This window comes from Dermacentor andersoni, chromosome 1, assembly GCF_023375885.2.
Source record: "Dermacentor andersoni chromosome 1, qqDerAnde1_hic_scaffold, whole genome shotgun sequence".
Taxonomy (NCBI): Eukaryota; Metazoa; Arthropoda; class Arachnida; order Ixodida; family Ixodidae; genus Dermacentor; species Dermacentor andersoni.
Genome location: NC_092814.1, coordinates 312,103,250 through 312,120,861, shown reverse-complemented (window position 1 = coordinate 312,120,861; position 17,612 = coordinate 312,103,250). Strand labels below are relative to the sequence as shown.

The window sequence follows — 17,612 nt, the reverse complement described above, 5'->3', positions numbered from 1 at the left end:
ACTCCAAATTTAAGCCTCTGCTAGTGTTTGGATACTAATGAGTTGTTTTTTCCCCTCAGAGTGAACTGCACATTTCATTTCATGCGGGCATGTAATTTTCACAAAGTGATAACTGCTTGGTTTATTGTTTGAGCTGCATTTAACAATGCACTTTCATGCATGTACTCTTTGTGTAACTTTTTGGTGTGCCAAGTTAACTTTTAATATTTTACAGGTACAGGGCAACAACTTCTTGAGCTTTGTTGATGAAAAGCGATTCAACTGGTCTGTGAAGTTTGACAGCGAAGAAGCACTCATCAATTTTGCAAAGCAGGTTGGCGACATAGTTTGCAAATACTGGAAGGGCTTTGGAAGGGGGGTTCTGAGTGTCAAGATTTAAATGCAGATTGAAATGGGGAATTTCTTGCTGGCACGACTTGTACCTTTCGTGATTGCATTTGCATGTGTCGTAGTCAGGCGTAAGTGTTGGTTATCAGTTAACATGTTCGTAAAATTTACTGTTGCTTGAGTCATCTTATTCTTGTATATCTTGTCTTGCTTTGAAAGTGTTGCTTCCAATTATAGCAATACCTCTTCTTCAATAAAGAAATGTGTAACAGGGAACCTTATTCTGCATAGCGACTTCAAGATGCTATTAGATCTGGTCATACGCTTATAGGTTTGAAGCTGGGACAATCCAATGGCCACAGTGTGCCAGAGAATTGCTTAGTAATGTCTAATGTCGGGCTAGTTGGTACATGGTTAGAAATGGTTCGCATCTTATCTTGTGCCTAAAAGCATTTCTAGCAAAGTGTTGCCCTGTGAGACATGTGCTTGATAATATTGAAGCTTTTGCAGGGTAGTAGAAACTAGTGTTCCAAGGGGAAAAAAAGCTTTTTTGAAAAGAGTGCACAAGAACGTTAAAGGGGTCCTGAACCACCCCTCGAACATGGTGAAAAAGCATAATCCACTCATATCATATGCTTCTGTGAACATCTCAGCCAAATTTTGCAGTCGTGCACGGCATGTGGGCTCGCAAGCACAGCACGAAGTCTCCTTTTTTTCAAATGCTCTTTTCAACAGAAGCCTGCTCCTTACTCTTTTCTGGATGCTTTATTTCGTCATATAGCAGATTCCCATACACGGCTACTATTGGTCAATAGCTGACATCAATCAAGAAGGGTGTTTAGATCAGTGTGCTTCTTCCTGCTGTTGCTGTCTATATTTATTGACGCAGTTTAACAAACATGCTGAAGTAGGCAAAAATCTGCTTTCGAATTTCGATAGTAATTAGTACATACTTCCAGAAGAAGCTGACCATAGTTTCATGCAATAATTGCTAGAGGGAACTCTGGTGCTAGTGTCTACGGGAGCTGCAATGGGGGCAGTTCAGCCTTTATGGGAATTATGGGAAGTACATGGATTTGCTTAAGCTTCGTTCTTCTGGCTTCAGACAGCCTCATGACTTTGTAAGCTCACCATTTTCAACAAAGTACTGCATAATAAATAATTAAGGGAGCATTATTAAAATTGTCCGACGGCAGGATTCAAACATAGGACATCTAGCACAGAAACCTGATATTGAAACCATTATGCCACGGACACATCGACAAGCGACATAAAACGCACTTATGAATTTATCGCGGGCAAGTCAGTGCCTTGAGATTCTTGGCGCATTTCGATTTGGCCACCTCGACAAGCTGAACTGTTGCAGTTAATAGTCGTTGTGCGTGCTTCACTTCAAAAGCGATAGATTGCTCTGAAATTTACGACAATGAAGTGCAATAAAGTGCAATGAAGTGCAATAAAGTGCAATAAACAAAGCCACAAACATCTGAATCCACAAGCGCAAAGATCTGACAAGTCCATGTACTTCCCATCATTTCCATTGTTGCTGAATTATTGCAGCACCAGAATTCCCCCTAATAATTATTGTACGAAACCCTATGAAGCCAACTATCATCTGCTCGCGCTCGGCCACAGCCACCCATATAGGCATGAAACTTTGGCCACCCTGATTTTAGGTGTCGTAGGCATCGGGTCGCGCTAATTTTCACTAGTTTTGAACACTCAAATCGAACCACATGAAACTTAAGTTCAGACCGTACGCATGCTTGCCAGTGTGGGCTCACTGCTGGCCCTCTCCTGGTTAGATGCCTTGGCAGGCTTTGCTTCATGTTGAGCAATTGATAGCGCTTCAAAATGCACATGTTGGATGTGGCTACTATCCGTAGGTCAAGCTGGTGCCGGAGAAAGCCGGGCCACACCATATAGCACGGCCAGACTGGAGCATATGAGCACAAGCATGCACTCAAGCCCTGTCATGCACAAAGCAAGCGCTGCGCATATGCACTACAGTTGCATGTAGCGTATATACCGCTGCCACCGCAGGGCGCTGCCACGAGTCTGACAAGTGCACTGCGGCTTGCTGAAGACAACAGTGTTTGCCACGTTGCAGGTGCCAAAATAGGAAGTAGTGGCATCTATGTTAACATCCGAAATCAAATTTTAACTGCATGTCACGGTGACATTCAGTAGGCAGAGCATTGTGGTTACGCCCCACTCCACCGTAGCCTTCACAGTGCAAGTCATTGAAGGAGTGGAAGCACCATGAAGTGGGTGTTTGATTGCCAATAACTCCACTTCTGCTGAATGCATTGAAGTACTTCTTGCAGCAAAGTACTTCTGAAATAGTAATTTCAGCTTCAAATTAATTTCTCAACTTCGATAAAATGTGGTCCAGGGCCCTTTTAATATAACAAATTTAGATTATTTGTGGTCTGTGTCGAGCAACCACAAATCTTGAATGTCAGATGCATGGCTTAATTCAGACTGATTATTTAATGCAAAAAACTCCATCTATATTGCCAACAAAAAGAGTACGCCTGCTAACCTTTATCCCAGTGTCTGGCTTGCTTGCGCTGAGTGAAAGTTGGCACTGCCCATAACTCTTTACGCCAAAGACAAACCTGCTTAGCACTGACCAGTGCCACATTTGATCATTAGCTGTCCACTGTTTTCCACAACTTGGTAAAGGCTGGACTCATAAACGGAGTTAAAAAAGAAAGTGATGGGTACCTACAAAATGTTGACTTCATTTGTAACATTGTCATTATTTGTGAAAGTTGGTTTTTGAGTTTTTTTTTTATTAGACATATGTGCATGAAATCTTCCTCGTATGCAAGAGTAGGGTAAGAACACCTGTCTCATTTTTGTTCCCTACAATCTTGCAACAGTTGGAGACGTGATGGTATTTTTAGTTTGTTTTAAGACAAATCTAAACATTATGAATCATTAGAAGTTTGTGGCACACTGCTCCAGCCACCTCTGGTTAGTTTACTGGTTATATGTTGGCTTGTGTCTCTCTACATTATGCCTGTGTCCATTTGCACAAACACATTGCACAAATTGCACAAACGGTTTAGCCAGTTCAATATTGAAAAAGACATGTCTAATGAGATTGAGCATGTGTCCTAAACAGTGTTGCACATTCTTGAATGTGTGCAAGCACTAGCGATTAGAATGTAGGCGAGGCATGTATATAGCAGATAGATTTGACCCATGGGATCTGTTTTAACGACCGTGCTTACCACTATCTTTGCGATTCAAGTGTTGGTTGTCCTTCTTGACAAATGTTTGCCCATTATAGAGTTAGATTCCTAACTTGTAGTTTTGACAGCGTTTGGTTCCATGCTGTCAATACTTCACAATATCAGCCTTCACACACCTTGCAGTTCATTTTGAGCATGTTCGACTGAATGTGAAGAGCTAAAGGTTCTTCACGGTGCTTTCACAAAGACTGTGCACTTAGGCTCCTTGCATTCGCCACCTCCTGAAACATTTGCTTTGTGCCTCTTCTTCAGGCCATCATAGCCAAGGCAGAAAGTCATGGGGCCGCTCTTGTCAACCTGGATAACATCATAAGCCAGGACCTAATCCTTGGTGAAGCTGAAAGCGAGGCCCTCAAAATTGGCAGTACAGCAGTCATTAAATACACTGCTTGGGTGTTACGGGAGCACCGCCTCAAAAAGGTCAGTGCAGTGTTGCATTTTTCAGCTGATTAGACGTAACTCAAACCAGCGTCAGTGTTTTAACCCTGTAATTCGCAATGTATCGTATGTGCTATGCTTGCTTCGGTACCTCAAGGCTCTATTTCAAGCAGGAAAACTTAAGAGGAAGCTTTAGCTTGTTAGCTTCAATCTAAACACATGGGAATTAGGAAATCGGTTTTTCTGCAGCTGCGCCAATTTTGATCAAGGATTTTGATGAGAATTTATCTTTTTTTCTCAAATGCAACAAATTTTGTTCAAATCAGTCCAGTGGTTGTCTCACGAAAGCATTTGTGTTTTACATGTCCTGAACAGAGAAATTGGAGTTGGCCCCGAGCTAAGGCTTCCTCTTAATGCATAGTTTATACATAGTAGCATTTTTGATACGCGGAAGTGACTTTTCAGTTGTGGATAGTTCAGCAACCCAATTACTGATTAATTGATGTACTAATTGAGTTGTAATTGAGAAAACAGTTCATTGTTGTTCTTTTATATACAAATGCACTTTCCGTAGCCAGGAATAAAGGAGAACAAGTTATTCTAATTTTCCTTGATGTGAAACTGCGTTTGTGCATTACAGGGTTTATTTATTGCATTGTTTTAGGAGTTTAAGTAATTTCTGGCATCATGAGCCTAAGCAGTGACACAATTTCGGCTCTACCATCAGCATTGATTTAACTGCTGTGATTAGACCACCCGGAATTTATCAACTTGGTCCTGAAAGCAGTACAAACGAGTATTTAAACATTAAACAACTTACGGAATAAGCTTTTGCAGTTTGTGTGCATCTAGTTTACTTTTTCTTAGATATGCAGTGAAAACAGAATTGGCTAATACGAACAGCTTAACTTTTGCACGTGCATTAGTCAAAGTGAACTCTCACAATGCCTTAACTGACCAGCATTCCACGGTGTCAAGCGACAGATTGCTTTGGGTCACTGCATTGCATTGTGGAAGGAAAGACAGTGTGACAGAGGGAATGACATTGTTAAGAAAACGTTTAGCCCAATTGCATGGGGTTTGTGCAGTCGGCATCAAAAATTTATGGACCATATGTTCTGAGAAAATTAAAAGCAGTTTGTTACCGTAGCCAATAAAACCGTACAACACTGTATTGTTTGCATATGCTATTACAGGCTGAAAATTCAAACACCAGGCTGCATGCCCAGACTGCTAAAATACTCTTTTTCTCAGACCTCGTGGCTCATAAACTTTTGAGACTGTATGTACAGTCTACCGCAATATTTTAGGGGGCCATGGGATCTCAGAAAAAGCTGAATATCTCCGCAGCCTCGAAACACTCCGGTATTTGCATTTCCAGTTTCTACTAGCGTACGCAAACAACATTGTAATGTACGGTTTTACTAGCTGCTGTTAGAGGCTGCTCAGAAATTCATCATTTTCTGACATCCTGTGGTCTGTAAACTCTTGTGGTCAACTGTACATGTAGGCATTCATCCATCCTGATAGGAGTATTGCTGAATTACAGGGGGTCTTGTAAGCAACATGTAATGAGACAGATTCTGTATTATAACTGTAGTTTTTTTTTTTTCATCTTTTTTGGAAAATAAGGCATTTAGCAGTTGTTTGTCGGCAGTCATTTGATAGAAGTCCTCGTTTATGATCAAGGAGCAATTTCGCATTGCAGAAAAGGCAAACACCACCATTGCAATGATCGACTATAGCTGCTGTGTGGCATCTCAGAAAGTATTTTTTCTTCATGGTGCTTAATGTGTTTTGTTTTTTAAATCTGTTTTTTAAAGTCTCATTTCTAGCTTACTCACTAGTAGTGCTGATTTCCTTGTACCCAATGAAATTTTGGTGATTTCCGTTAAGATTAACTTCTGGTAAGCAAATTCTCATGGCCTCGTAGAGTTTGTCATAAGTGCAAAAGATTAAAAGTAAGGGTGTGAAAATATGCAAAAATTTTGAATATTATCGAGTATTATATGTATATAACATTTGTATTCGATTTGAAAACTAGGTATTCGAAAATTTTCTAATATTCGATTGGATACGAATATTCAAAACAAATCGAATATAGTGCTCACTGTGTGGGAGAAAGCATGGCTCTTAGCATTTATCTAATCTAAGAAAGTGTGTCTGGCCTTGTGCTGAATTTTGCGGTAATTTCCTGCAGCTGGTGATATTTCACTTGTAAAACACGCTTAGCCACAGGACACATCTAAGCCGTGCAGCAAAACCAGCCTTTCAGTAGCAAGGGGCGTGGGTTGGCGAACAGCGAGAGTGCACTCTTTTGCAGCTTCCGCCCGCAATCCTGAGCTTATTGCTTGACAGCAAGTAACATCTGATACAGGGTGAAATGCCTCTGAGTTTATGGGCAATTGAGGCGGTGTAACAAGGCACAGGTTGGCAAGAACAGACAACTAGCAAAAATTATTCAAATTTCCAAAGATAACATGAACCAAATACAATCTTTTAGTATAACAACTTACTAGGTTAATTTTTTTTACCAGTAACAGTGTAAGTGCAATGTTCCGACATGTCAAAATAAACCAACTTGCTAATAAATGCATGTGCAATCATTATTCAATATTCGATTCAATATTCAATGCTATGTATTCATATTTGATTCGTATTTGGAAATTTCGATATCGGCATGCCCCTAATTAAAAGTGATAGCTGTTTGTCGGAAATAAACTGACATCTAGATGTATATCAAAAGTGTCCATTTGGTTTACTTCAGCTGTAAATGCTGCCATTTTGTTCTGAATTATGAATGCAGTCAACTCTTAATTTAAAATTATGCTTTCAATTGAGAACTTCATAAAGTCAAGGTGTCAATGTCTAGCAGGGCAAATAATGTTATGTCTGAAAACAATCAGGTTAGCTCACATTTTGTGGATGAGTGAGCATCTTTAAATGGGAAATTTTACTAGAAGTGCAGGCAAGACTAATGCAATTAAAATATTCCTGACTAAATATGTGTACCCACATAGCTAAAAAGGCATAACCAAAGCAGTGCCTCTGTGATGAGAGAGTAGAAGCTTCAGTTTGGCATTCCTGATGCAAGCACCTTGTATCGTGTACCTTGTACCTTGTACAAAGCAGCCCTTCACAATACCACATCATAATGATACACACATTGCTGTTTGCGCATGAAAATATGCTTCACATTCCTGTTGCTACGTGTGCTGGCGTGGCACATTCCAATGATCATGCAAAGAGATCAGTGACCCTGCAGCTACAGTGCTCATCACCACCTACCAACAACACTGAGTGGTGATGCTGCTAGTGACGACTGCTGCTACAAATAGTTCGCAAGCAGCGGTCATCACAGCACATGCTAAACATTCTGCTACCACAATCTTGCATTGGTGCAAGCATATATAGTAGAATCTTGTTGATACTATTCTGCATAATACGTTTCTCCGGGTAATACATCTTATTTTCCCCGCCAACATCCCATAGGAACAATGTATTTTCGTATGCTCATTGCAATCGTGTTTTCCCCTGAGATCGGATAATACGACAACAGTAGTGGGCTTTTACTGGTATTTCTAAAGCTCATAGCTTTATATTCCAGTGTACTAGCTTAAATGTTCCAATGACCCACAAACATCTTAAGCCCCAGCGACACTAAAGGAAAAACTCATGCGGCGCGCCGCCATCAGTAATGTGCTGCTGCGGCAGTGCGGCCTAACCGACTGGCGGTGTGCCACTGATCAGTTCATTGAGGAAACGGAGGCTTCTCTTTGTGACTTCCAGAATAACTTTTGTACCACCAACATTGAAAAGAATTACGTTCAGCACAAACAGGCTATTTCAACATTGCTGAATAAAAGTGCGTTGGCTGTGGTTTGGGTGGAATTGAGTGAAGCTGCTTCGCATAATGTGTTATGTGGAGCAGTATCACTTGACGCCACACGAACCTTTGCTGTTGAGTTTGTCAGCGAGTATGCCTATTTTCATGCTTTTTGGAGCTTGCCTTGGGTAATACGATTTTTGGATGATGTGTTTTATTTTCCGGTTCTCACGATATCTTATCAGCAAGATTCCACTGTGTAACTTGATGGGCAAATTTAATAGCAATAATGCAGTGATGGGTATATCCAAAAGGAGTCATTGCAGCTGTTCAGTAATAATTTAAGCTGAAAAAGTAAGCTATTCGTGCTCAAAAAAGAAAGTCCTTATTTCCTTGGCTGTTTGAGGATTGCATTTAAGCTGCACTTTTTCTCATTTCCAAGCACTCTCACGGAGAGAGCGCCATAAAGTTCCATGCTTTTGCGCAGAAAAATTACAATCTTTTGTTCTGTGTCTCCCTCTGTCGAAATAAGCAGAAACATTGATAGAGAAAATCGCGTCTTTCTAGGCACACTTGACACTTGTCTAAGCTTTCACCATGTATCTACGGAGGGCGTTCGTCCAACAGTAAACCTGTGTTAACGGTAATTGTGAATAGCAATGAGAAATTGCAACAGAATATGCACTCAAGACAAAATTGTTACACTACACTTGCAGATATGCATATGAGGCATACATTTTAGTCATCGTTCCACGGTATCTGAAATTGAGTTGCATACACATGTGCACACAGTAAGCTACATAAAGCTTGGCTAAACAGATATGTCATTCTTGACTTTTCATGTGTCTTAAAATATTTATACAGGTAACTGCTTCATCAGCACACTAGATTTCTTGACAGGATTCTCTCTGAGGTCTATATGTCAGCTATTCAGTACTCTGCTACTGATGTCCTTTTCTTAGGAAATTGCCTGTGGCTGCACAAGCCATTTTCATAGTGATTTGCATAAAGAAACAAATGTTTTCACCTATATCAATCAGGAAGGCTCAAAGGAGGACTGACATGTGTTTTCAGAGTTGCAGATACTTTGCCACATGTTTTTCACACATAAAAGGCTGACATGTAGCAAGTATTAAGGTTGGGGAACACTTGTAAGATATTTTAATTTGATACTAAAATCTATTGTGACTATTGTGACTTCGTGGCACAAAGCAGGATTTGCTGACGTTGTGTAGAAATCAGGCTAGAGAGAGAGAATAAACTGTATGAGAAGTTGGGCTGTGTGATCAGCTTAGTCATGGCTTGCATGTAGTTAGTGGAGAAGCCTGCCAGCCAGCTCCTCAAGTGTCGCAGGCCTTAGGATGGGTGCAAGTTTGCAAGGCTTACCTGGATAGTGGGACAGCTCCCTGGACAGCCTCGCAGAATATTAGCACTGTCCAGGAAGCTGCCAGATGCCATACAAGCAGGTTTGCTGGGCTAGGTATGATAATGTTGATCATAAAAAAAAAAAAAATTAAGAGTGCTGTGCATACTTCTTGCTCCACTCGCATGTGGCGGAAGCCACTGCAACCGCAAGAATGGAACAAGCCAGTTTTTCATGATGTCAATGACACATCTATGTTGTGGGCACAGATACTTGATTCTTGAGCATTGATTCTCGATGCAACAAAAATAGAAATGTTGCCACCTTGATGTAGGGCTGCAGCATACCATTATATCTCTTTTGAAGCTTGAAGAGGCCTTACACATATTAGTTAGAATGAACTTGACTTGGGTTACTTGTAGTTCTAGTTTACTCAAAGAAATCCCAAGTTACTGTTTGTAGCTTATGAGAGGGAGGGTTAATTGAAAAGCAGCACTGGTGAGTGCATGTGGAAGCCTAGAGGATCACATAATTCCTACAAATCCTTGTTCATGAAGACTCTTGCCTTTCCATTGTACATAAACCAAGCCTGCTTTTACAGCCATGGACAACATGATATTCTGCTTTATTCAAACAAATTGCAGGTTTATGTTATCACAAGTTCACTGCATTCTGTTTTTACACAAATTTAACTTTGCCTAGAGCCTTTTTTATTTATGGATGTGTGCAGGGCCATACTCAGGAATTATTTTCTGGAGAGTTTTTTTTGTGGACAATTGTGGCCATTTATAAAACTATTATTGTCATGTGTGAATCAACCACATTGCTGGCACAAATATATAATACATATATTGACATGTACCAGAATTAGTAGTTGGGCTGAGCAGTATATTACCGTCGCAATAATTTCAGGGGAGTCTCAGGACCCCTTTACCCTCTCTCTTGTTACGTGCCTGCATGCATGTGTGTGTGTGGGGGGGGGGGGGGGGGGGGGGGTTCAGTAGATGGCTGTTTGAGCACATTAGCGGGTGGGTAGGCGGGTGGATGTGATGTTTCATCACTGAGTTATCAGTCGCCTTTGTCTCTTTGTTCAAGTGCCTTTCGATGTGGTGCATTGCGAAACTGACCACCGCAACTTATCAGTAACTTGCCTTTGTTTCCAGGTCCTTGACACTACTGACATTGATGAGCCACAGAAGCTCAAGCTTGGCAGAGGAAAACAAGTCAAGGTGGGATTGGTTCCCTGTCTTTTCCTTTTTTTCTGGCATGGTTTTTTATATTTAAACTTTTATCAACCTAGCACTATGACAAGCCTGGGTAACAAAAAAAAAGATAACATTGAAATGTATTTGAATGAGCATATCAAAGGAGAATCTAAAGTTTCACTACTATAATTTTCTATTCATTATTTGTTCTTAGGAGCTGGCATTGTCAATGCCTAAGCTGTGGGTGATGCAAGGGCTGCTTGCCTAAGCAGCAGCCCTTAAAAGGGACACTAAAGAGAAACACGAAAATGATTTGATTGATGAATTAGCTTTTGATGCTCTATTCTCATTAATTTCACTGTAATAGGTTGATTATCAGAAAAGAAAGTAAAGATCAAAGTTAGATTCTTTAAAATTTCATGACAAAACCATTAGACCTGAGCACTGATATGACAGTGTGTCGTCACACATTCCAAAGAATAATCTTGCATTTGGGCCATTGTGCCTCAGTAAATGTTCATGAAACTTGCTAAGTTCAGTATTTAGCTCTTTTAGAATACAATATAGTCCTTTACCGGCAACAAATTGACTAGGCCCGAGCAGACACCGTAAAAATCCATGACGTCGTGGCAAGTTGTGTCTGAAACTTAAAGGTAGTGTCGCCACCCGTACTTTGTTTTTGTGTCTTTTCTGGCTTTGAAGCCTCCTCTCATAGTAACAGTGGCTATTTTGGTATTGTAAAAGGGTTATTTACTAACACAGCTTCAACTTGTTTTGTGCTTTGGTGTCCCCCTAAATGGAGCCACACTAATTTAAGCTTCCACGATGAACAGTGCAGACTGCGGAGCAGCTGGCTGATGTAAAAACGATGCATCAACAAGCAAGGCAGAGTGCGTACAGTGTGGAACATGAAATTATCAGCGGGAAAACGTCAGCGGGAAAAATTTTATATTGACTTCATTATATGCAGTAATTCGTTATGTCGTGGTGTAACTGTCTATGTCCATGGTAGAGAAAGGGCTTGTACATGGCAAGTGAATGTGCAAGTAGTTCAATAATGCAGGCTCTATGTGGCATGAGGGCACTTAAAGGTTATTGCCGAGTTTTCCTTTGCAGAGGAGCCAAGATTTTTTTTATCTTGCTTATTCTAGGTAATTCTAATTTTCGCACTTAAGCTTGGTTCGCTGTAAACTTTCCATTTTAGGAACATTTTTTAAAGCTTTTCAAGTTTATATTGCTGTACTAAGACTTCTTTCTCTTTTGCTTTTTTTCTGCTAGCCTGCTTTTTCCAGGATGAGAAAAGCTACTGGAATTTCTGCTGCTGACAATTTCTTCATTACATTTTTTTCTCTGCATAAGCAGTATCATTACTCGTAATTTTGACATAGGAAAGGGGGAATTCTTTTTGAATTTTAGTCCTAATACAGGCTGAACTTCATGCAAATGGGCCAGACTATGCAAATCTTGCTATTGTTCTGTTGCTATTCATGTATGCAGTTTGAACATGTGATTATAGCATTATATGTAGAAAATATGCAAGGCAATGTATTATCAAGCAAATAAACGTTAAGTTTGATGCAGTTAAAAAAAGTCATTACTCCAAAGAGCACAGTGTATTGAGAAAAAAAGCTAAGCTCCAGTTTCTTTATTCAGATTGTAAAATTTGTAGAAGTATAACTGACCTATTGCAACTGGAAATGCTAGTAAAACATTTATGTAATTATAACAGTACTATTCCCATATTGTCTCTCAATTTTTATTTATCATTTGCTTGAACAAAATATATTTTGTCTTGTTGTTAGTGGTAAATTCATCAGCATAATTTGACCTACTTTTGCCAAAAAAGTTATCTTTATTTTCTTTTTTTGTGCCACTGTAGGGTTTGGAGGAGGGCCTTGTCGGATGCAGGAAGAATTCTCGCCGGTTTCTTGTGCTGCCTCCGTCGCATGGTTATGGCTCCAAAGGCTTGGGGACCACTGTACCACCAAACGCTGTTCTGGTGTTCGATGTCTCTGTTGGCTCCATTATCAAGGTTTGTTTGCCATTTTGCTTTGGTCAACAGTGCATGGAGAATGTTGCATTACTGTACATTGGAAAGACTCGCGAGGCCACTGGCAATTTAATGAAAAGTGACTCAAGTACAAGTGGCAGTGGTACCTGTCCCCTCCATTTGCCTTAATCTGCTTTGTTGCATTTAACGTATTTTACTGCACCACGCCAACAGACCGTTATCAACAGCACTAAGTAAAATAGGTGCAAATGATCCACTTCGAATTGGCAGCCTCGCTTTCTTTTAGTCCATGCGTTCAAGTCAGAATGGAGGACTTTTCTTAAATGTATCTCTTCCTGTTGGAGGCACTAAAGAGGAACAGTTGTTCAATACAAACTCCTAGATTAGCCCATCAAAGCCGTCTCCACACTACTTTGGATGAAAGTGGTTGCTTATCAGCAGAGAAAAGGGCCGAACTTCAGTTTATAAAATTTGTACCTGAGCATCAAGGCCTCTTACATCACGGCACATGTGTTTTGGTACTCTTTAGGTATTAAAGAGCCCTTTTGCATAGAAAAACGTCCACAAATGCTGTGTGGTATGTGCATCTTCACTTTGTGTGTAATTCATATTACTATGCTGGTAGCGTGAATCAAGAATCTAGCAATTTTAGGATGCTAGGAATGTTAACTGGTCAGAGATGGAGATCGGCTAGAGATAATAGGAACATTGGTGGGAAATAAGCGGAAAAGAGATAGGGACGGAATCACCACAGATCTAGGTAATTTTACGAGATAAAGCAGAGAAGGCTAAATTATGATAGAGTAGCACGTAAGTAGCTCACACAGGCTAGGTGATTTGTTGCCACCTCGATTCAAAGGGGATGCCATTAATGATCATCATCGTCATTCTCAACGTAACATTAAAGGGGCCCTGAACCACTTATTATCGAAGTGGAGAAAGGCATCCGAAGTGAAAATAGGCTATTTGAGAAATACTTTGCTGCAAAAAGTACTTCAATGCATTAAACAGAAGCGGAGTTATTGACACTCAAACACGGCCTCCTCTGTGCTCCAGTTCCTTCAATGCCTTGAACTGTGAAGGCTACAGCGCAGTGGGGCATGCCCACAACACTCCACCTTCTAAATGTCACCGTGGCGCACAGTTCAAATTTAATTTTATTAATGTAGACACCAAGATTTCCACCTTTGGTGCCTACGACATGCTAAATATAAACCAAACAAGGTTGCCCTCAGCGAGCCGTAGTGTGCTTACCTAGTGGACTCGTGACAACACCCCGTGGCGACCGTGGTATCTACACCATGTAGCCGACCGCAGCTTTATGTCAGCTATCGGCCAATAGCAGAAGTCTAAGGGAATGATGAAATGAAGCATCCGATGACGAAATAAAGCATTCAGAAGAAAGTGAGGCCAGGGCCTTCTTTTGAAAAGTGTGTTTGAGAGAAAGGTGACTTCGGTGATCCGCTTGCAAGCTACACGCACCGCATACGACAACAAACCTTGGCTGAGGTGTTCACAGCAGCGTATACTACCCACTGACCATGTTATTTCACCAAGCCCAAGGGGTGGTTCAGGGCCCCTTTAGAGTTACTCCTCTGGTTCATAACAGGGATCACTGGTTAGGAATTTAAGGAACTGTTATGCAGGTCATTTCATAGAGGCAACACATGTAATCTGTGAAATGCATAATAGTTCTGTATGCTTACCCTGCTCTTTTTTAAGATGACAGGAAGCATGATTTCTGTAATTAAGTGACTGCCATAATGAACTTTCATGGTCCCATTTGTTGGGACCATGAGCACTGCTCCCATGCTAGCTATTTCTTATGCAGCATCCATGTGTCTATTAGGTGGAAATGCCCTCATGTTGAGGATAGCCCCATTCCTAATGTTGAGCTCCGGCAATGGCCAAGCACCAGGCCTGGAACATGCTTGTACCTGTTTCACCAGTATGTTTCCATTGGCAGCTATAGTCTACCTCCTACGGTCATGGTGGATGCTTATTATAAAGACGTTCTGTGATAGCAAAAGGGCTGCATAGAGACCAGTGCTGGAGATTCTTTATAATGCTTCCTTTCAAGATGAGGACCCTCGGAAGCAGCCATATACCAGGTTGTGGGACAACTCTACCCATTAGAAGAACCAGTTAATTTCTGAACATGTGAAAACTCAATTTTTTTTTCTGTCTTTCTTCTGTTGATCAATGTGACTATCTGCAAAGTGTTTGTGAAATTCCTGTGAACACTAGAAGACCGTTTTCTATGGTCTATATTGAGGCTGTGAGGAATGTTATATATATTTTTTGTGGGCCTTCTTTTCAATTGAAAGTTACTTATTTGCATTTGGTTGTGAACTGGTAAATAGCCTAAATGTTTCACTTCACCTATCCTCATTCATTCATATAGTTTAACATTGTGTAGAAGCCAGTGACATACTGTACACGTGGCCAGCATTTCCAATCCATAATGAATAACTCAACTGATCTGACAGCACCAAACCAAGAATCTCAAAAATTCAGGAAAGAAAAGAAAAAGCCTGCAAAAGGCAAGAGCAGAAACTAAGACATGCACTACACTTACAACTGGTTATTCAGAATCAAAGCTTGCTATATAATGCTATATAAAGCTATATAATGCACAAAGGCGCGATAACAAGGGGCAATGAAGAGCAAGCATAAGAGTCATCAATGACAAGAACTTGGCAATCTCATTTCCACATTGTGTAAGGAAACTCAGGTTTGACTAAGACAGGCTTGACCGTTGATTTGAATTTAATATGCTTCTACTAGTTCCTGCGCAGTTTCATCTTTACTGCTGCCCATGATTCTCGCATCAGAAAAATGGGGTTCACAGGGGCAAGATCTGTAGTGCTCAGAAAGATGCGCACTCAAATCTTTCTTCAAACTGTTTACACATTCCTTCATTCAGTAATTCACGCTGTGACCAGTTTGCCAGACATAGGTTCTTGTGCAGCTTAGCAGAGTCTGATGTACCACTCCTGTAGAACACTGCATGTAGTGATTGATGTGCTTCACTGTACACCTTAGCACAGCGCATCCCATAATTTAGGGGGCAGACATAAGCTGTGTGGTTTTCTTTCTTTCTTTTTTCTTTCTTTCTTTCTTTCTTTTTGTTGTTGTTGTAGTTATTGTTGTTGCGGAAAAAATACCTGTTCACCACTTTCTTAAGGTTGTGGCTCACCTTGTGGAGGTATGGCACCACCACCACTAGAAATCTTGTTGCACAGCTAACACCAACTAGCCCAAGAAATTATGCTCCAGTATTTCATGCATGCAAATGCTCTGCCACTAAGCCGTTGCTTCCCTGCTGTTGATCTTCCTTCATTTAAATTGTACAGTAATGAAGTACATTTTGTAGTCCCCAGGGCAGTGGCATTCTGCCATAGTAGGCCTTTTGTATAAACATTTACATTCTCAGCTGTTCTTTAATGCTCTTGCAAAAGTTCTAGCAACTGCCTTGTCAGGGACCCGCCGTAGTGGCATAGTGGCTTTGGTGCTGCGGCTGTGACAGCCGCATTTTGATGGGGGCAAAATGCAAAAACGCCCATGTACCCTGCATAGGGTGCACATTAAAGAACCTCAAGTGGTCAAAATTATTCTGGAGTCCCCCACTACAGCATGCCTCATAATCATGTCTTGGTTTTGGCACGTAAAACCCCATAATTTTTGCCTTGTCAGAGGGACAATGGAAATTGTGTGTTGAATCGTGGGGTTATAACATCAAAGGCGTAAAAGTGCTTGGCAGTTGAAACGGGAGGGGACTGTGGGGGTGGTGGGGTTGACTCCTTGCTTCCCGACTATTGCGTTGTCTGGCCGAAATCTCTTTGGAGTAATAACTGCATACTCGGGAGAATCGTCACCCTCTTCACCTCCACCCCTCTTCTGACGCTTTTCACAGCTGCTGTTAGGATGATCTGAAATGTTGTTCTATTTGGACCATTTTGGTATAGGAAATGTCAGAGCTGTCTTAGTTAAGGTTCTGGTCCCATTAGGATGCAAGGTGGTCCATTTTTTTACTAAAAACATTTACCCAAGTTTTAAGAGTTCTCAAAGTCCCTGTAATCACGGCAAGCTGGTTTGAGAATTTGAAGACAGCATCACCATTACTATTTCATTCTCTCTTCTGGCTGCTTGCCAAGCCTACTGTAACATTAAGAGTGGTCATGTTGCTATTGCTGCAGCATTGTTTACTGCTACAGCTTGATATTCCTCTGTTGTGACTCTTTAACTAGGACTAAATGCAGACACTTCCACTCATGGAACAACTTACCTTAACTGAAGTTGATTGCTCTTATTTCTCCAGCTTGTATGGTCTGCTGTGAGAGATACTTTCATTTTTGAAAAATGCCGTTGTTTGCTTATTCTGCTTTTCACATTATTTTTCTTTAAATGTAGTCAAAGTCTGCTACAAAGGACAGCACGCCACGATCATCCACCCCAGTTTCTGTTCCAGCTGAGGACGCTGAGAGAAAAGAATCTAGGAGTCATTCACACGGGTTTGTTGTGTTGTTTCTCTTTGCACAATTGTTTTTCAGTTGAAAACTTCATTAAACTGAGAATTTGGCTTGAATTAAGTTTCTCTGCTATTGCCACTAGAAAAAAAAGAAGCCTGTAAACGCCCTGAGCATTTGTAGTGCTTAAAGTATTGTTTGTAAGCATCTCTGCACAAAATGCAACGAAGGATTTATGTTAAAATTTCACAGTTAAGCACAGTATCATATTGTGTGCTATCAGGGTAATGCACAATAGCACAGAGGATTGTGCTGGAAGAACCAAACCTGCAGTTTAGGCTCAGGCTCAGTGCTCAGGCCCTGTGCTCAGTGTGCCATTGAATTAAACCCTACTCATCACAGCCAGCAGCAGCCAATGCTGGGCTTCCAAGTGCTTTCTTTTTACAATGATGTAGCAACACCTACTGGCACAGTCGGGAACAAGTAAAAAATGCAGGAGATGCTCCTCTCTCAAAATCTTTGCTCCTGAAAAAACAAAACTTAGTAGATTTATGTTAATCCTAGCAACTCGTATGTCAAGGACAGCAATGCTGTACAAGGGAGTTCTCGCATCCTTCAAATGTAGAACAGTGTTCGTCGGGGGAATTGGGGGTAAAGGTCTCAACGCCATCTTCGCAGCTCCCCTGAGAGGGCCAGCGATGATGGGCTGAGGCCCCCTAGATTAGCAGCAAGCAGGATCCCTGGCATGCCCATGGACACTAAAGACAACA

At 41.0% G+C, this 17,612-nt stretch overlaps 1 protein-coding gene across 5 annotated transcripts in view; it reads left to right on the top strand.

Annotated features, from left to right (window-relative positions):
* The window catches only part of LOC126548399 (FK506-binding protein 15-like), a 112,275-nt gene that overhangs the window by 17,006 nt on the left and 77,657 nt on the right, over positions 1-17,612 (top strand). For all 5 annotated transcript variants that reach the window (XM_055063382.2, XM_055063381.1, XM_055063383.2 and 2 more), the window contains exons 6-10: positions 215-313; positions 3,843-4,010; positions 10,321-10,386; positions 12,242-12,394; positions 16,787-16,887. In XM_055063382.2, coding sequence (XP_054919357.1) covers positions 215-313; positions 3,843-4,010; positions 10,321-10,386; positions 12,242-12,394; positions 16,787-16,887 — 587 coding nt within the window. The remainder of the gene's footprint in view (positions 1-214; positions 314-3,842; positions 4,011-10,320; positions 10,387-12,241; positions 12,395-16,786; positions 16,888-17,612) is intronic.